Genomic DNA, 21533 nt, shown 5'->3' with positions numbered 1-21533 from the left:
TATATATATATATATACACACACATACACATACACACATACACACACACACACACATATATATATATATACATACATACACACACACACATTTAGGACAAGTCCTCTTTAGAGAAATATCATGGGTATGAAAAGGTAGGTTATATGTACCAAGACCCCTAAGGAAAATGTAGCAGTCGTTACCAAGCATGCCTGCTGGAAGCAAATCTGCCCCCCTCTAAACCTTACATTGGTGGCAGCGAATGTGTTAAATTTTCTCCAGTTTACTTATTGGATTTTCACATGGTCTACACGTTCTTAATAAACTAGCAGTAGCTTTACTGTAGATGACTGATCATACTTACTTCTCTTTTGAACTGCTTTACAATATGCTGTAACAATGCTTGGTCAAAATCCTCTCCACCAAGAAAGGTGTCACCATTAGTTGATTTCACTTCAAATACACCTTTCTGTATTTCTAAGATTGAAATATCAAAAGTACCACCTCCAAGATCATAGACAGCAATACTGTATTAAAAGAAAAATATAGATAGTAAACATCGTATAGTACCACATGCACATTCAACATTAACCTTTAATTTCTTCAAAAACTAAAATAAAGTTAGTACTGTGGAAGGACTAGCAGTTGATTTAGCATTTCTGGTCTGAAATGGGACTTAGCATGCATCTCCTGATCACACATGGAGCGCCTAAAACAGATGAAAGGAGGGGGGGGGGGGATACATCTGTATGCCCTAAAGATTTCAGTCAGGGAAAGGTGTGTAATTTTCCCATCAGTGGCATCCTTGATTATCACATCCATAACAACCCCAGTATCAGTTTGTATGAGAAAGGGAGCGGACAATAGGATTTTCTCAATCATTCATTAAAGTGATGGTAATTTTTTATTTTATTTTTTAAAACCACTACAGCCCCGGAAGGTTTACCCCTTTAATGACCATTTTTTTTTTTTTTTTTTTTTTTGCGATACGGCACTGAGATGCTATAAATGACCATTGTCTTGCGACGCTGTACCCCAAAAAAAAATCAATGTCCTTTTTCTCCACAAATAGAGCTTTCTTTTGATGGTATTTGATCACCTCTACAGGTTTTCGCAATAAACAAAAAAAAGACTGAATTTTGAAAAAATAAAATAACTTACCGTTAGTGTACCGGTAACAGGCCTTTCTCTTCAATCCTTCCAGGACGGCCTACATTTGAGAGATTGTGGCTCCGCCTCACAGGAAACACAACTAATTTGCAGCTGTTTAAAAGGGTCCCACCCATCCTTAGCTTCAGTAATAGAAAAGTAGTTTCCAACCGAACCTTAAGGAATATAGTTATTCAAACAGCTACACATATATACATATACATTTATATATACATATTCTTTAGAACTCACCACCACATTGGGCGTGAAGTAGGCTGGCCGTCCTGGAAGGATTGAAGAGAAAGACCGTTACTGGTACACCAACGGTAAGTTTTCTCCTTTCATACTTCCATGACGGCCTACATTTGAGAGGATGATAAAGGAATCCATACTGGCCTACCTTAGGGCGGGACCACTGCCTGTAAAACCTTTCTGCCAAAGGCAAGGTCTTGTTGCGACAGTCCTTCCACACGATAGTGCTTTAGGAAGGTATCTTGACTGGACCAGGTGGCAGCATGGCGGATCTGCTCCCAGGATGCTCCGGCTTTTTCGACCCAGGAAGTTGCCATGCCCCTTGTGGAATGTGCCTTTAGAGTTGTAGGTGTGGGGGTACCTGACACCTTACTGTATATGACAAACTAATGGCTTGTTTAATCCACCTAGAGATTGAGGGTTTTGATGCTTGTAAACCCTTCCTTGGTCCAGAATGTAGAACCAACAATTGACAAGATCTTCTAAAGCCCTTGGTTCTTTCTAGATATGCTAGAAGACATCTTCTTACATCTAAGCAATGGAATTTCTCTTCTTTTGCACACTTAGGTTTCTCACAGAAGAATGGGAGAACCATCTCTTGATTCCTATGAAAAGATGACACCACCTTGGGCAGGTACAGTGGATCTGGTTTAAGAATCACCCTGTCTTGGAGAATTCTCATAAAGGGTTCTTTTATGGATAAGCTTTGCAAATCTCCCACTCTCCCTGGCTGTGGTGATTGCTAACAAAAAAGTTAACTTAATAGACAAAATGTTTAAACTAATTTTGTTTAAGGGTTCAAATGCTTCACTAGATAGTGCCTCTAGTACTAGCGTTAAGTTCCAGGCTGGAACAATAGCTCTGTTAATTGGAGATACCTTTCTCCGAGCCAACAGAAATCTTTTAACTAAAGGTTCTTGGGCTAACCTTTTGTCTAAAAAAACAAAGTGCCGCTATCTGTACTTTAAGGGTGTTCACTGCCACCCCCTTATCTACCCCATCCTGTAAAAAAATCCAGGATCCTTGGGGTTGAGGCAGAGGAATCCTTCTGACTCTGCCAAGTACAAAATGTCTTCCAGATTTTGGAATACATTTTTCTAGTTACTGGCTTTCTACTTGAAAGGAGGGTCTCAATGACTCTGTCTGAGCATCCTTTTTCTTTTAGTATTTGGCGTTCACGATCCAGACTGTTAATTGAAAAAACTGCGGTCTGGGGTGAATCAGAGGTCCTTGTAGTGACAGGTCTGGAATTTCTGGTAGTTTCCAAGGTACTGTCACTGATAGAGACCCCAGGGTTGCAAATTACGTTCCTTTTGGTCACCCAGGTTTGACTAGGATGAGGCGTGGTTGCGGCTGTCTCTTGTTCCAAGAGGCTAGGTGAAAGCCTTGGAGGTCTCTTGAATGTAGTTGAGCCCAATCTATGGCTGGATTTGGCCCTAGAATCTACATGATCTGTCTCCTGGCGCCTTGGGGACGAGAGCAGATGCTTTTTACTGCTGAGACCACTTCTTTCACCTTTTCCCTTGGGAAAAAGTTTGAGTCCGGTATCTATTTTGTACCGTAGACACCCTTGGCCCAGTAGATCTGTTGATCTTATACAAATCAACATATCTTCCAGACACGGGATCAACTTTAGGCCTAGTAGGTACAGGAGGCCTACTACCTTGGCCAAGATTTTTGTAAAGATCCCTGGACTTGCTGCCAAGCAAACAGGAGAAGCTCTGAACTGCCAACGTGCAGTACCCTCTTCTGTTACTATGATGAATCTGAGAAATGCTTGATGTTTTCAATAAATTGGAACATGTAGGTAAGCATCTCTTAAATCCAACATTGTCATAAAGACATTTTGGTACAGATTTTATCTGACCGAATAAATGTTCCCCCTGGAGAACTTTTGTTCTTTTCTTGAGGGATAGGTCACTAATATCTTTGATACCAGTTGTGAGACAAACTCCAATTGGTACCCTTCCCAATGAAGAATGTAGGGACTGGCAGATATGTTTTCCCATTGGGAAGCAACATGGGTCAGTCTGCCCCCTACTCTGACGCTGGCGTCAGTTAGATTCTTTGAACTTAGGTCCAGGTTTAAGGAACAACAATTTGTCCCCTTGTTTTCCTTTCCCAGGGCCACCTTTCTTGGCCCTAAACGGCCTTTTTTGATTCTTGCCTTGGAAGTTCCGAAAGGAATATCTTCCCGATTTGTCCTTTTTCTTAGTGGGAAACTTTTTCCCTTTTTCTGCAGATCTGGACAAGGTATCATCTAGTCCTGAACCGAACAGTAATGAACCTTCAAAGGGTAGAGCACAGAGTCTTACTTTGGAGTTTACATCACCTTCCCAAGCTTTGACCCAGAGCGCCCTTCTGGCAGAATTTATTAATGCTGCTGTTTTAGCAGATGCTACTAATGATTCCACAGCTGCGTCTGCTAGGTAGGATGCAGCTTTACTAATCATGGCCAGGGAATTTATCAGGTCTTGTGATCCTGCCATATTGCGGACAGATTTTGAAAGTTCCTTGAGCCAAAAGTCTGTATTCCTGGCCATACAGGTATCAGCTAAGGCTATAGTTGTATTATATGCATTAGAATCCCAGGCTTTACTTAAAACGGATTCAATCCTGCGATCCATAGGATCTGTAATATGCCCGGCATTTTCAAAGGATAAATCTGTTCCTTTTGATAATTGTGCCAGGGGAGCATCAAGTTTAGGAATTTTTTGTGAATACTTCCAATTCTTGAGGCTCAAAGGGAAACCTTCTTTTCCAGTTTTTTGGTCTGGATAAGGCATGTGTAGGCAATTTCCATTCTTGGTGTATTATGTCTTTTAATGACTGGTGAATGCGAATGGTTCTGTACTGGGCTTTTCCCAAGCCTTTGTACACTTTGTCTTTGCAGGAAGACTCCTTTGCATGGGTAGGGATTCCTTCAGTGTCATGTATCACTTTAAGAAGACCCTGCATATATTCCAAGGAAAAAAGATTTTTTATCTTTTTCCCCTTCACTGTTACTTTCTGAGTCCTTATCTGAACTTGAAGGGTCTCTTAAATAACTAGAACCTTCTTCTGGATCCTCTTGTTCCCTAACTTGAGTTGAGGGAATGGATAGAGAATCTGCCCAGAGGGATGGGGGTCCTTTTGACCACCCACAGTCTTGGGAGGACACATTATCTTTTGCTCCTTCCTCTGCTGGGACTAGAGGGATAGCTGCTGTAGCCTTAAATGACTGAACAGCAGCTGCCATTTCCTCCTTCATAGATTTAAGAAAATCTTTCATTAGGTCCTGCCCTGCTAACTTATTAATGCAAGTCTGGCATAAGGGCTTTGTGTAAGACTTAGACAATCTAACCCCGCATTCCCCACATTTTTTAGCTGAGGATAGGGGTCTGGCAGGGGCTTCTTGTGCCGGTGGCGTACCTGTGTAAACACATGAAGACAAGAGAAAGGACACCATGAAGCGACATAACCCTCTTGTCCACCACTACGGCAAACATGCAGGAAAAACATGGCACGGCATACCTGTCACTCAATAGACAGCAGTCGGCCGCCATCGGTATCACTTACCCGTTCCTGTCGCCACCTGCGCTGCCGCTTTCTCCCCTGTAAGGATTGCGGGCGCTTGTGTCTCTTTCTGGGGCTTCCGCCCTCTCGGAGTCGGAGAGTCAGCCATGGTTGTACCGAGCTCACACCGACCCGGCGTCTCCTCCACGCTGGGTCTCTTCCGGGAATCAGTCGCTCCGCCCCTTCCGCCGGAACTTCCTGTCTCTCCTGTCTCTTGGGGCTCACCGCTGGCGGGAAATTCGAAAATCCTTACCGCCCAACGATGCGAATGGAGGAGACTTCCTGCAGAGACGAGCAGGACTTCAGGTATGAGGGACCTTCACCATAAGGCAAACCGCACTACCTGGTATGTTTGGCGACCTGAAAGTTCCTTTTCCAAGGATACAGCTAGGGAGGAACCACCTATTAGGCCGACCGAAGCTGCCTTCCAGGGGTACCCTCTTGGCCAGCTATTTGCCTCAGGTTAGTAAAAAAACAAACGTTCCGATGTGAGGTTGGAAACACAAGTGAACTGAAGCGAAGGATGGGTGGGACCCTTTTAAACAGCTGCAAATTAGTTGTGTTTCCTGTGAGGCGGAGCCACAATCTCTCAAATGTAGGCCGTCCTGGAAGGATGAAAGGAGAAATTTTTTTTTTACTTTATACTATAAAACATCTATAAAAAAATGTAACAGGTCAATCAGTTTGGGCCAATTTGTATTCTGCGACATATTTTTGTTAAAAAAAAAAAAAAAATCCCAAAAAGCGTATATTAATTGGTTTGCGCAAAAGTTTTAACTATGGGATAGATTTATGGACTATTATTTTTATTATTAGTAATGGCAGCGACCAGCGATTTTTAGCGGGACTGCGACATTGCAGCGGACAGATCTGATACTAAGTGACCCTTTTTGGGGACCAGTGACACCAATGCAGTGATCAGTGTTAATATGCACCGCTACTGTATAAATGACACTGGTAGGGAAGGGGTTAACATCAGGGGAGATCAAATGGGTTTAGTGTGTTCCTAGGGACTGCTTTATAACTGTGGGGGGAAACACACAATCTCTCCCTTCCTGTCTGACGGAACAGGCGTCTGCCTTGTTTACGGGTGTTCTGTCATTCTTTCACAATTGCAGGGGGCCAGAGGCCACCGGGTCCACGGACTGGCTTCTGCTGTCTCTAATCACAGTGGAAGCATGGCTCTGGTGGCGCACACACACGCTCCATAGAGCCCCAAAACAAAATCACGTATATGTACGTGATTTTGCGCTTAAGGGCCACCCTGCCGCAGAATACGTATGTGGGGTGGTCCTTAAGTGGTTAACAAAAAAACATTGGTATACTTCCCAGTTGTGTGCACATAGCAGCCCTGATATGCTTTCCTCCACTTATGGTGGCACAGATGCAGGCTCGATGCTGAGCTGTGCGCATCTATTGACACCCAGTGAGGTTCAACCCTGCCCCCCTCCAACTGCGTTTGACTGACAGCTGTTGTGCACCGACCTGGATTAAGACCAGGCTCAGGTGTAGAGAATGCATTTGTAAGGTTAGAGGGGGCTACATATGGGTACCTCATCCATTTTTAAACAAAGACAAAAGAGTATCAAACCGAGCGGATTTTACTGGTACCAGATGATGGCAGTAAAACACAATGGAATAAAAAATATGTTAAATACCAGGGCTCGACAAACCCCAGGCGGCAGGTTGCATTGGCGACTAGAACAAGTGGCCTGGCGCCTGGTCTACACTACGGCCGTTGCCAGTGGACTAAGATGCCGCGGCTTTGTGGCCTGCTGTAGGGAGATGCTTCCACTGGGGAACTGGTGCCCTCTTGTGATGGCCGGGGCTGCAACAAGCAGTCACTGGCAGTGCCGAGATGAAAACTGTTTTTTTTTTAAAATTAAAATTAACTTATTTTTTATTCTCTCCCTGTCATGCCACACAGCCAAAGGCCCCTTTCACATGGGCTATCTGATCAGATCCATCTGTCATTTTTTTAGGTGGACCCGACGGGAGCCTTCAGTCTCCTCTATGGAGTGGCGAATGTCCACTAACAACCGCCGTCATCCGATCCTTTCGGCCAAAATCAGACGGATGGTGGTGCTAATTTCCATACTTTTGACGGAATGAATCAGATGGCATTGGATTGAAATGGACAGGCAAGCAATTTGCATCTGACTGCCCCATAGAGAGAGGGACTGTGTCCATGTTTGCTTTGCATAGCGGAGAAAACAGGACCGGTCATCCACCTGCTCCCTCAGCGAGGATTAGCAGAGAAATCCCCACTGAGCAAGCGAAATTCGCTTAATTGAGGTGCCCGTGTGAAAGGGGCCTAAGGTGGCATGAATCACTGGATCTCCCCATCGCCTCAAACTTGCTGCACTGTGCTTTCCTAGTGAGCCACTGCCCATCACACCATCAAGCCAAGTACACACGGGCCGAATGCTGGGCAATATTAGCCAGTTCATTAAAAACTGGCCACCGTTCGGCCCGTGTGTATGGCAGCCGATCCAACAGAAGTCGGGCATTTGGCATGCATGAAAAAAAACTAGCCCCTAAATTTTTTAGCTGGCTCCTAGACTTCAAGCAAATTTGTCAAGCCCTGTTTAATACAAAAGTTTAGAGATAAAAATCCATAAAACCATATAGGAAATGCTTAGCTATATATAGGCCATATGGTTAAATACACTATATATACAGTTAGACTATATAGTCAAACTGCAACAGTATGTCTTTTGTATTGCTGGAGGTCAACACGTTTCACAAAAAACTGCTTCCTCAGGACCTCATTATCCTGTGAGCAAAAAACATTGGCCTATACAAAAAAAAAAAAAAAAAAAAAAAAAAAAAAAAAAAACTTACATGCATTCCCAATGACACAATATAAAGTTAGCGGTATGCTCATGGCACAAAGCACAAACGTAGCTATCAAAATGTAATATAATTATATACAAAGGTAACAGAGGTGATAAAGAACTTTATTAGCCAATAAGCCTCTTGCTAGCATTAGGCAGAAACCAACATACTGCCTGGCACTTCGTTAGTAATCGCCAGTAATCATACAATATATGGAAGTTAGGACCATATAACAATTCTACAAAATAATAGAGACGGATATGGTATAGCAAATATTTGCCATTACCTTTCATGAAAAAGGTAGCCAAAAAAAAAAAAAATGGATTTTTGTAAAATCTTACCGTAAAATCCTTTTCTCTTAGCTCATTGACAGACGTAGTCCTCGGTGATACAGCACCTTCGGGGACTAGACAGGAAATGAAAAATGCTCTGGCCACACCCCAGGGGCAGTCCCCGAGGGTATATCCTCTCTCTCTCTCCACCACAGCAAATCAGTTATGTCACAAAAGCAGTGCTTAGAGAATTTAACTCAATACAACACAAAAACAGAGGGGCGGGTACTACGTCTGTCAATGAGCTAAGAGAAAAGGATTTTACGGTAAGATTTTACAAAAATCCATTTTTCTCTATCGCTCATTGACAGACGTAGTCCTCGGTGATACAGCACCTTCGGGAAGTCCCAGAGCAGTATCACAAATGAGGGGTGGGAAAATGGAAATCAAATCCAAATCTAGAAGGCCCAACCGGTGCCAACTAGAAGTTTACAATGCTCATCCTTAATGATGAGACTCAACAAAAAAATTTTCAAACAGAAAAAAACCCTCGAGGTAGACCACCGGTCTCCTCAAATTGAGGCCTGCAAAACCTTGCGGCCAAATGAGGCATCCGCCGATGCCATCACATCAATTTTATAAAATTTTGTAAAGGTATGTACCGACGACCAGGTGGCCGCTTTACATACCTGGACCACTGACGCCTGATGGCGAAAGGCCCAGGAAGTACTGAGCGCTCGAGTGAAGTGCGCCCTAACCGGGAACGGAGGATTCCGACCCTTAATAGAATAAGCCTGTACCACCGTCTGACTGATCCATGTAGATATGGTCGCGGCAGACACAGGGAACCCCCTTCAAGGGCTATCCGTGATCACAAAAAGTGAGTCCGTCTTACGAAAACCACTTTAGGAAGGAAGGATGGATTCGGAAGAAGAACCACCTTATCCCTATGAACCACCAGATCTGGGGAACGACAGGATAATGCGGCCAGTTCTGACACCCTGCGTACAGAAGTAATGGCCACCAAGAAGGCCACCTTCTGGGAATGTAAGCAAGGGAATCTCCCTAATATCTTCAAAGAGAAGTTTCTGAAGAACCGACCACACTAAATTAAGATACCAGGCGGTAAGGGTGCGCACACTGGCGGAGCCAGATGTCGCACCCCCTGGATGAAATTCCGCACCAAGAAATGATTAGCCAAAGGTTTCTTGAAAGAAGATTGCTAACGTCGAAAACCTGACCCTTGATCGTGCTCAAGGATAGTTTCTGCTCAACCCCTTGTTGCAGACAGACCAAAATTCGGGTCACCAAATAGGTCTGTGGGGGAAATCCAATAGATTCACACCATGCAATATAAGACTTCCATGTGCTGGAAGTCGCTTTCCTTGCTTTAACTGGAGGTAGGAATAACTGAAGCTGACACTCCCTTGTCCTTCAGTACCTGGGTCTCAATGGCCAGGCCATTAAACCAGCGACTGTAAAGCAAGATGGAAGATCGGTCCCTGAGACCGCAAATCCCCTCCCTGAGAGGAAGTCTCCAAGGAGCGTCCGCGACTAGCCTCGCCAAGTCGGCGTACCAGGCTCGACGAGGTCAATCCGGAATTTCCAGAATAACTGGAATTCCCTCCACCTCTATCCTGCGAAGAAGTTCCCGCAGCAACTTGAGAGGATGGAAGGCATGCCGTAGCTGATACTGCCCCCACGGTGCGATCAGCATTTCTGCTGCGTCCGCTAGAGGATCGTGGCGCGAGCTACAAACCTCCGCACCTTCCTGTTAGGCCAAGGTGCCAACAGATCCACATCCGGGATGTCCCAATGAAGGGACAGCTAGGGAAAAACCTCTGGATGAAGAGGCCATATGCGATTGGATCTGAATCGGGCTGCTCTAGAGCTGCTCGATCCAGTAAATCAGACAAAATCTGATCGCTCTCAGTTCCGATACCCTTATTGGTAATCTGGATACTATCGGAAGAAATGACTTCCCCTGGTTGAGCATCGGAGACTTCCTGGTCCGCTCGCTCAACCGGATCCGATTGTCCAGGGAATCGGAATTCTGATTCCATTAAAAAAGAATCTCCTTCAGGAGAATTCGGGTATGAGACTGGGTATACGGTACTGCCTCTAAGAAGGCCACCATCAGTCCCAGCCAATTGACGGACAGCAACATCCGAATCGTTGACTGAACCTTCTGGAGTTTCCCAGCAAGGAGAAACTCTCTTGCCCAGGATGTATCCAACCTTAGGCCCAGATAGTTCAGTCTCCTGGTGGGAACCAGGGATGATCTTTGGGAAAGCGAAAAAACGCTGATGTCCTGCGATGATGGGGATATAAAGATAAGCATCCTATATGTCTATGGACGCCAGGAAATCTCTTTGATGCAGGGAGGCCACCACTGTACGGATGGACTCTATTTCTTCCCAAGTCCAGATTTGGACGCACCTTGCCCTCTTTCCTGGGAATTGTGAATAGGTTCGAATAGAACCCCTGAAACCGTTCAATGTTAGAAGGGAAGAATCGCACCGGTGGAAGTGACCGAAACTCGATCCTGTGTCCTCCAGAAACCGGTGAAGACATCCCCCCCCCCCCACCCCAGAGATGGGTAGGGGCGCATCAGGCTATATACTTCAGGCTTGGCTGAGCCGGACTCTTTGTTTACCCGACCAGCGCCCTTTGAAACCCCTCTAAAGGGGCTTTGGAGGGTTTCGCCTTATCGCCCGCCCTCGCGGAACGAACAACTCTATATGAGCAGAAAAGGAAGGTCCTCGTTAGTTACGAGGTCTTTTTATCCTAACAGTCTGTGGCAAGACAGCAGGTGGTACCGTCTATCCTATAAAGAGGAATTCCTCAAACGGATAGCACCTAGCCATGCGTTTGGAAATAACAGGGGTTCGTTTCAAAACGACCCCATTTGGGTAAAGGAAAATCCTTCGCCCTTTTGGTAGGCTAACAAGTACCAAAAAGGAATCTCAGTCTCAGCTACCTCTGCCGGTGTAACCTCAAGACTAAAGGTTTCCCGGACGGACACAACTAGTGCATCCACCACTCTTGTGCTATGGCGGAGGCAGAAATGTGCTCCTCACTGCTGAGGAGATATTACCTGAGACAACAGCCCTCTAAGAGGGACCTGCAACTGCATTGACCAGTTCCGAATCCGTATCTGAAGTATCTGATAAACAATAGGGGTAGGCGGGGGTCGCTACTTGACCCCCGTCCCTGACAGGCCACCTCCACCCGGGATACCAAAGACTCCAAAACTGCCGATAATGCATTAAAAACAAGTGGGGTACTGGAGGGTCCTGCGGCCACCTTGAGGGGATCAGGTGGGGATACCTATGCGGCAGGGTCAATGATTATACAAGACACTTGCCAGCGACAAAATGACAGTAAAAAAAAAAAAACTTTTTTTTTTTTTTTTTGTGTCCCCCAGTCGCAACAGCGCCCCTCAGTGTTACCTGCCTTTTTGGACCCCACAGAGAGAGAGACAGACCCCAAGGCTCATCCCTGATGCACAGAAGTTTTCATCAGCTTGCTCAGTGCTTGTCTTGTTACAGACAGGAAGTCTTTGGCCCCATTTCCTGGGTAAAAGAGGCGGCTCCACCCCTTAACACGCCTGCCGGCTCCTCCCCCTGGCTCCATGAGGTGTTTGAGTCACCTCAAACATGGCCGCCCCCATGCTGGAGACACGAGGCTACACCAAAATGGCGGCCTCGTGCGATCTACCAGACAATGGCGGCGGCCTGCACAGAAGGATCTCGGCCTCACAACCCTTCACCCTCATGGTGGTCAGCGTGGTCGGAGGTACCGGACCCTAGCGGGCCGCTGCTTAGCTGGAGGAATGATCTGGAATGCAGTATACATGTATAGACATCGCCCTGTGGCTACTGACAGGTAGGATACCTTATACTATCACAGTAAAGTTCTAGTACTGCCACTGACTACAATCATTTACACATTTTTACAATTAGATTGTCAGCTCCCAAACCAAGCCTCCTGGCTTCTTGTACACAAAAATCACACTCAATTAGGGGGATCTGTGACATGTTGTAGGATAGAGGGGAACCCATCCTTACCATTACAGAGAGGGGCCCGCGTTCACCACAAGACCCGTCAGGGGGAACATACTACTCACCATACCGGAACCAGGCGGGCACCAACTCCTGACAGTACCCCTCTCCACCGAGGTAGGAGGGCTGTCGACCAATACGGGCGCCGTGACTCATGGTCTTTGGCGTTTCAGCGAGACGTTTAACTCGCAGGGTCAGTCCCCGTCCAGTGGGACTATGTCGCGGCCGACCCAGCGCGGAGCTATGGCCTGCACGCGCTCGTAGGCTGAACTGGGGTGACCACTGGATCTCAACATCCCGCCCGTCGCCCAGTTCAGCTTTCTTACTTGAAGATCTCACAGGAACACTGGAGAAAAAAAGCTGTCTAAAAAAATTTTTTTCTAAGAAAAAAATCCTGCCAGGACCGAAGATCCCAGCAAGGTATCTAGGTCCTTACTCCTGACTAGACAGAAAAAAACTGATTTGCTGTGGCGGAGAGAGAGAGGATATACCCTCGGGGACTACCCCAGGGGTGTGGCCAGAGCATTTTTCATTTCCTGTCTAGTCCTACTCCTGTGGAGGCAACATAACCCGAAGGTGCTGTATCACCGAGGACTACGTCTGTCAATGAGCGATAGAGAAATATATATTTCTACCAAGTGCTGGTTTGTCTATCAGTGTATATCCACAGTCTAAGCTGACCAAGTATAAGCAAATCGTCTGGGGAAAATGACAAGCATATGCAACTCATTCTACACAAAAGGTCTGTGTAGAACCAATGGCATTGTAAAAGAAATTTCCACAGTAGCCAAGCAAGATTACACTTACCAGCAAGTATGTAACAGCTGTCTACCGCCATTAACAAACATACCACTGAAGGCTTCCCCATTAATAGCGAATCTTGGCACCAAAATGACTTTCAAATCATGAACCCTCCCTAATTGTCATGAATCAAAGCAGTCTGTGTCCGAAGTCGCATCCTGCAGCTTAATGTAATCCAGGCTGTTTGTGTGTCGATGTACTCCTCTCGCCACAAGCAGCCGCCCCCAGCACAACAAGCAGCTGATCAGTGTCCAGTTTGGGCACAGAAGTAAACACTGCCGACTCGCGCATGCACGGTACAGCTCTACCCGCACCAGCGTGAACCAAAGCTAAAAATACTGCCACATGCACGAGTAGCGACTCTCCTGAGCCAGCACATCATGTCACGGGCTGGGTATGGTACATTAAGGGCACAGCTACATGTATATAGACAAAAACAAAAGCCTTCGCCAACAGAGAAAAATAAATAAATAAAATCACTTGATGAGGGTCCTCCAGATGGTTTACAACCATCTCCTTGGCCAGGCAGGGAAAAAGCAGCCTTATGCATTCCCGCCCCAGATGTAGGTTATACATGGGAGCCTAATCCTTAGCACAGGATCACTTCTAACAAGGGGTAACATAGCACTCAGCCCCATCAGCACACTGCCATCATGGGCATAACCTTGGGTACTACATACCCACTCAAACCGCTCATCACTTTTTTTTTTATTCAATTATGCTTTACCGTCCTTCTCTGGTACCAATGTAGATAATGCATAAAGGTACAAAACCTTCAGCCCACACAACCACTTTCAAGCGGAGCCTCATCCATAACCTGATAAAACTGGATTTTTAACTTACCGTAAAATCCTTTTCTCTGACGTTCGACAGACGCAGCTTCATATCTACTTGACCATTGAGTTATGCTTCCCCGTACAGGAGTAGGACACTAGGCAGGAAAAAGCTTTACCATGCTTATGGGGCTGTCCCTGTAGGCATAACCCCATACACTATGCTACAGCCCTCAGTTTCATTGCAAGCAGTGTTTAGACGACAACCACCCCATTCCACTCAAAATTAGAGGGGCGGGTGCTGTGTTTGTCAATGAACTTCAGAGAAAAGGATTTACGGTAAGTTAAAAATCCAGTTCATTGACAGACGCAGATTCATATCTTCTTGACCATTTGGACATTCCTAAGCAGTATTAGCATGAGGGTGGGAAAAAATAACGCAAAGAACAAACGCAATTTCCCAAGGCTATACGTAGCCAACCAGGTAACATCGAGCTCAACCAGGAACAACTGGAGTTCACCTAGAAAGCACATATACCCTCAAAGAGAAAAGTTCTCTTTAGACAGCAGCCTGCAAAACCTTGAGGCCAAAAGAGGCATTCAAAGATGCCAATACATCTACCTTGTAGAATGCTGTGAGCGTGTGTAGACGACCAAGTTGCCGCATTGCAAACTTGCATCACTGACACCTGATGGCCAAGAGGCACTCAGCGCTCTAGTAGCATGTGCCTTCAACGGGAAAGGAGGAACCTGACCCTTCAGTGAATAAGCCTGAACAACTGTCTGCCTGATCCATCTGGATATGGTCGCAGCAAAACCTTTTTGAGTTCCTTCAGCAAGGACAAAAAGAGTCAGATTTCCTGAAGGATTCAGTGGCCACCAGGGAAACTGATTGCCCGAACCACATCCAAAGAATGCAAAGCAATTTCCTTTGGATACTTGGGCTTAGGACAGAGTGAATGGAAATCAGAAACTACCTTAGGAAGAAACGACTGATTAGGTCGAAGTACCACTTTATTTCTGTGGACCACCAGATAAAGTGAACGGCAAGACAACGCCGCCAATTCAGTCACCCTGTGGGCAAAAGTGATAGTCACCAAAAAAAGCAACCTTCTGACATAATTTTTGAAGAAAAGGTCAAAACCCTAGCTACCCAAAACAAGCGGGGGTGCACTTTCAGCGATTCACACCATTAAATGTACAATTTTCACATATGATGACAGATCTTCCTGGCCTTCAATAGTGTAGGAATCGCAGAGTCAGAAAGACCTCTAGCCCTCAATACCTGGCTATCAACAGCCATGCCGTTAAAGCCAGCGACTGTAAAGCAGGATGGAAGATTGGCCCTTAAGACACAGATCTTCCCTTAGAGGAAATCTCCAAGGAGCATCGGCGACCAAATTTACCTGGTCTGTTTACCAAGACCAGCGAGGCCAGTCTGGGGCCACCAGAATTACTGGAATCCCCAAGCGCAGAAGCTTGGGCAGAAGTTTTAGTGGAACAAACGCATAGATCAGCCGATACTGACCCCATGGAGCCACCAGTGCGTCTGTGGCGTCGGCAAGAGGATCCCTAAACCTGGCCACAAACCTCTGAACCTTCTTGTTGAATGGAGAAGCAAACCAGGCGGACATCGGTATCTGCCAACGGACACACAGGCGGTGAAACACCTCTGGGTGCAGGGACCACTCCCCCTGATCCAACACCTGATGACTCAGGTAATCTGCCTGCCAGTTCTCCACACCTGGGATGTGCACAGCAGAGAGAGGTGGGACAAACTTTTCTGCCCAATCCAGGATCTCGACCACCTCCCGGGCCGCCAAGACACTCTTGGTGCCACCTTGATGATTGATGTATGCCACGGCCATGGCATTGTCCGACTGAATCCGGACCAGGCAACCTTGCAGATGAGCCGTCCAATGACGGAGGCAAAGCTTGATCGATCTGTGCTCCTTGATATTTATCAGCAGCATGGACTCTTCCACTGTCCAGGTTCCCTAGGCACAGAGCCTCCCCAGCCTGACAGGCTGGTGCCCATAGTTACCACCGTCCCAATACAATGGATTTAAGGACTTGCCTTAGCGTAGTGCTGACGAATGAAGCCACCATAGAAGAGCAGACTGCTGCGACTCAGCCAAATCAAATTGTCCAAGGATTTTGGATCCTTGTGCCACTTTACGAGGCTTTCCCTTTATAAGAGTCTCGTGTGGAACTGAGCAAAAGGAACCGCCTCTTAGGTCAATACCATCAGACCCAAGGCTCGCATGCAAGTCCGCAGAGAGGACAGATGGTTTGACAACAACAACCGGATCGCCCCCTGCAATTTTGCAAAAAAGACCCTCGCCAAAGCGGAATCCAGAGTGAGGCTCAGATAATCCAGTTTCATTGAAGGAATCAGGGCAGATTTTTTTTAAATTGACGGTCCACCCGAACTCTTGCAGTGTTCGGACAGTGATCGTCAAGTCGCCCAACAGGGCTGAGTGAGAGCTCGTCCTTAATAGTTAATCATCCAGGTACCCCAGTACCGAAATCCCCCGTTGGCGCAGTAATGCCAATACCAAGGCCAGGACCTTGGTAAAGATAAGAGAAGCACCCAAAATGGAGACTACTGTGTCCTATATTGCCTGGGCACAGACCCGTCAGTAGACCCAATGGTAGTCCAAGAGGGTCTCAAATAATAAGTGGGGAGCCACCGCAGCCTAATGTAACTAGGGAATAAAAATGGAAGGGGCCAAAGAAAAGCCTCTGAGGAACGGCTGCATAAAGGGATGCTCAGACCAACTTTGTGTAAATAATCAAAAATTCTTTATTAAGGATCAAAGTGACACATTGTCTAAAAATTACCCCCGTCATAGGGGAACAGTGTACAAAACAAAGAGATACAGAAAATAACCTGACCACACACAAGACATAAAACCAAGAAAATCACACATACAAGGCCGGCCTCACACATACACTGGAAGATCAGACCAGCAATGACCGGAGTAAGCTGCATACATTCCAACCGGGAATATCTGAATGCTGCCATCTCATCGGTCTGCTGGTCGGCATGCCACAATAGTGTAAAGTACCTGGTATGATTAATAACCAATATAGCTGCACCAATGGTTCAAAAGGTTAAGAACTTCATACTTTAAACTCTAATTTTGTCAACCCTATGATTCAAAATGTGCTGTGAACTATTGCAATGCAATGCAGATCTAAACCTATACACTTCTACTTTCATTGAGAGGCATATAGGCTCTAAATTTTCAACATGATTTCACCATGGAAGAGGGAAGCGTCTAGAGGAATGTCTGCACACCAATTAGTATAAACTGTAAATAGAGCCAGTCCTTGACATGGATGATGGCTAGTATCTTGAAAAAGATGAAGTTCAGATCCTCAAGTAACTTTTGGTTTGCACAGTCGGGCCAACTTGGAACCCCTATGGCAGAGAGTCTCTTGCTGTAATAGTGAATGGGGGTGCGGGAGCAAGGGAGAGACGCAGTATGATGGAGAGGACTGCGCGGGCTCACACCATACATAGGCTGTATCCCATACTGGTCAATTGTGCCATTGGCCTGGTAACGGCCGTGAATTGATTGGCATATATCCACTGTATAACTGGGTCAGCTTGGTGGTCACAGCCTTTTCTCTATCCCCTTTATAATGAATGCTTATGCTCACCATGCACTGGAAGTCTTGAATGGAGGGACATCTGCACAACTCCTTGGGGTAATTTTAAAGTGAAGGCCCAGGCATTAAGGGTTCCGCTCAGACATGCCACGAGGGGATGGCGTGTTCCGGAAATTGCAGGGGAACAACGCTATAGACGGAGGCTGGAACGCAGCGGTGGCTCTTCCGGGTAGTGTGTTGCCGGCGTGTGACGTCAACGCGTTTCGCGTGCGTGACGCACGCTTCGTCAGGACGTCATTGGAACGTGAGGGAGGTAAATAAATAGGGAGATGGCCTGATTGGTAATTGCCATCAGGTGGCAGTGTTGCAGCCATTCCTCTATTACGGCCTCCCGCTAAGTTAAAAACCGGATGGAATAACACCATCATGTGGTAAGAAATAGGTAATGCACAGTATTAGGTATTCTTTTGTCAATCATGGCGTGGCTCCAGAACGGCCAACCGCGGCTCAATAAACAGCCGAATATCACTCAAAGGCTTAAGAAAATATCACACTCAATCAATGTAGGAATTGTCACATTCACCATGCAATTTATTGATTACCTTTAGTGCTAAATCAATCACATTATCATTAGTTGTCTTGCGTCAACGGCACATACAACTTGGAGATACCAATGCACTATTTAGACAAATTCCCAAAACAATGAATGGCATAAAGAAGCCATTTTTGTTTCGAGAAAATTATTATTACACTATTGTGGCATGCCGACCAGCAGACCGATGAGATAGCAGCATTCAGATATTCCCGGTTGGAATGTATGCAGCTTACTCCGGTCATTGCTGGTCTGATCTTCCAGTGTATGTGTGAGGCCGGCCTTGTATGTGTGATTTTCTTGGTTTTATGTCTTGTGTGTGGTCAGGTTATTTTCTGTATCTCTTTATGTTTTGTACACTGTTCCCCTATGACGGGGGTAATTTTTAGACAATGTGTCACTTTGACCCTTAATAAGGAATTTTTGATTATTTACACAAAGTTGGTCTGAGCATCCCTTTATGCAGCCGTTCCTCAGAGACCTTGGTAAAGACCCTGGGGGCGGAGACGAGCCCAAAGGGTAACGCCTTTGGGCGTTAAATTGATAATGCTAATTGATAATGCTAATTATCAATTATCAATGCTAACTAGCAAATTGATAATGCTACTTTCCTATAGCGAATCGGAGAGAAAATGCTGGTGTCCAGCGTAGATAGGGATGTGTAGATATGCGTCCTTGATATCCATAGAGGCCAAAAAAGGCTCCCTGGTGTAGGGACGCCACTACCGTGCGAATGGACTCCATTTGAAACCTCTGTACCCGGCACAAAGCAGCTCAAAGCCTTGATGTTCAGGATTGGACGCACTTTTCCTTCCTGGGCACAGTAAACCGGTTTGAATAAAAACACCTGAAAACATTCCTGAGAGGGAACCGGCACAATCACCCTTTGCGACAGCAGCTCTCATGCCACCTCTCGGGAGATCCCTTAAACAGTCTGGAGATTGGTGCAGAATGGACGGGAAGAACCTGTCCGACAGCCGGGACCAGAATTCGATCTAGTACCCTGATCGGATCAGTTTGTGAAAAAAGCGAACACGTCCTTCCACCCCAGAATCGGGTAAGGGCACCCATTCATGCAGACGGAGATTTGTCTGCAGATCCGGATTTGCCTGGCTTCAGTTTACCTGACCATGTATGTCTTCTTGGAACTCCCAGAAGACCTGAATGGCTTTCCTTTTACTTGCAACAAAAAAGCCGCCTATGAGCAGTAAAAGAAGGCCTCCGTCTAGGACGTGTTGTCTTGCCCTTAGAGGATTGAGGGAAAAGAGATCTCTTCCCACCTGTAAAGGCCTTCGATCAACTCATCCAGGGAGGATCCAAACAACCTGTCCCCAGTAAAGGGAAGGTCAGAAAGCCTTTTTGGAAGCCTGGTCCGCAGGCCAGCTCTTTAACCACACCATGTGTCTAACAGCAATCCCCACTGCGGACACTATAAGCTACCAGTGGAGCTAAATCCAGTGACTCCTCACATATATATATATATACAGAACGGCTTGAGCCATTTGATCCAAGAGCTCAATCAGCCCCGGGGAGAGCGGTTACGTTTCTAAGACACCTTTTAGTAACTTCACCCATTAAGTGACGGTTTGTGACACTAGGGTGGTCAAAAACATTGGTTTCAATATGGAGCCTGCTATCACATGTAAATGGCAGGACCGAGACTCAATCCGTTTATCAACAGGGTCCGTAAACACCGGGGATTCTTCCACCGGGACCACTGTAGACTTATTCAGCCTGGAAACTGGATGATCCACCTATGGCGGCACAGTCCGAGTGGAAACCTTATTTGCGAAAGGATAAAGGCGTTTAAAAATGCTTGGGCACCACTATCATGTGCTTGATGCGCCCCCACTGTTCATTGACAATATTGTCAAAAAGTTGCAGACAGGGAACACTTTGCCTGATTTATGGGATTTGCGGGTGCCAAAAGACACCTGCATTCCTGACACTGTAGACTCATCCGCCATTTTTAAAGTTTTGCGCACTGAAACTATAAGTGCTTCCACCAATGCGCTTTCGCCAGTGGCGGCCCGTGCATAGGGGGAGCCAGGACGCGCCCCCCCCCCCCCCCACCCCTAAAGAAAAGAAAAAAAAAAACCGAACAAAAAGTTTTGAAAATAAAAAAAATTGTGTTCACCGCTACCCCGGCCTATGTGGTGGCTATGGGGGGGGGTTTACGACCCAGAAGGGCGCCAATTGGCTGCCTTCTGGGGACGTAACCTGAGCACAAGTCATTGCGCTTGGGTACCCCCACTTTCCTGATATCCTGGCTGTGATTGGTCCAGTCTACAGCCTGGACCAATCATCATCCAGGACATCCCATGGCCCCATGCTGACCCCGCTGACGTCGCGTGGACCGGCATTGCAGAGAGCAGAGCGGAGCGAAGAAGAGACCGGAGAAAAGGAGAGGGAGAAGCCGAGCCGCCAGGTAAGTGCACTGCTCTGTCGGGCACGCACGCATAGCTCTGCATTAGGGGACATATACTAGTGGTCACTGCACTGGAGGCACGCACGCATAGCTCTGCATTGGGGGACATATACTGGTGGTCACTGCATTGGAGACACGCACGCATAGCTCTGTATTAGGGGACATGTACTGGTGGTCACTGCATTGGAGGCACGCACGCATAGCTCTGCATTGGGGGACATATACTGGTGGTCACTGCATTGGAGGCACGCACACATAGCTTTGCATTAGGGGACATATACTGGTGGTCACTGCATTGGAGGCACGCACGCATAGCTCTGCATTAGGGGACATATACTGGTGGTCACTGCACTGGAGGCACGCACGCATAGCTCTGCATTAGGGGACATATACTGGTGGTCACTGCATTGGAGACACGCACGCATAGCTCTGCATTAGGGGACATGTACTGGTGGTCACTGCATTGGAGGCACGCACGCATAGCTCTGCATTGGGGGACATATACTGGTGGTCACTGCATTGGAGGCACGCACGCATAGCTTTGCATTAGGGGACATATACTGGTGGTCACTGCATTGGAGGCACGCACGCATAGCTCTGCATTGGGGCACATATACTGGTGGTCACTGCACTGGAGGCACGCACGCATAGCTCTGCATTAGGGGACATATACTGGTGGTCACTGTATTGGAGGCACGCACGCATAGCTCTGCATTAGGGGACATATACTAGTGGTCACTGCACTGGAGGCACGCACGCATAGCTCTGCATTGGGGGACATATACTGGTGGTCACTGCATTGGAGACACGCACGCATAGCTCTGCATTAGGGGACATGTACTGGTGGTCACTGCATTGGAGGCACGCACGCATAGCTCTGCATTGGGGGACATATACCGGTGGTCACTGCATTGGAGGCACGCACGCATAGCTTTGCATTAGGGGACATGTACTGGTGGTCACTGCACTGGAGGCACGCACGCATAGTTCTGCATTGGGGGGACGTATACTGGTGGTCACTGGCTGCACGCACGCATAGCTCTGCATTGGGGGACATATACTGGTGGTCACTGGCTGCACTGGAGGCACGCACGCATAGCTCTGCATTGGGGGACATGTATACTTGTGGTCAATGCACTGGAGGCACGCACGCATAGCTCTGCATTGGGGGACGTATACTGGTGGTCACTGGAGGCAGGCACGCATAGCTCT

The 21533-nt window shown here is 46.8% G+C and overlaps 1 protein-coding gene across 1 annotated transcript in view; it reads right to left on the bottom strand.

Annotated features, from left to right (window-relative positions):
- The window catches only part of HSPA9 (heat shock protein family A (Hsp70) member 9), a gene marked incomplete at its 3' end in the record, with an annotated part of 663406 nt that overhangs the window by 331967 nt on the left and 309906 nt on the right, over window positions 1-21533 (bottom strand). Inside the window, exon 8 of the mRNA XM_082253601.1 lies at window positions 344-506. Coding sequence (XP_082109727.1) covers window positions 344-506 — 163 coding nt within the window. The remainder of the gene's footprint in view (window positions 1-343; window positions 507-21533) is intronic.

This window comes from Pelophylax lessonae (assembly GCF_965119305.1).
Source record: "Pelophylax lessonae genome assembly, chromosome: 4".
NCBI classification, from domain to species: Eukaryota; Metazoa; Chordata; class Amphibia; order Anura; family Ranidae; genus Pelophylax; species Pelophylax lessonae.
The sequence above is the reverse complement of the archived record's forward strand: the minus strand, read 5'-3'. Positions and strand labels throughout refer to the sequence as shown.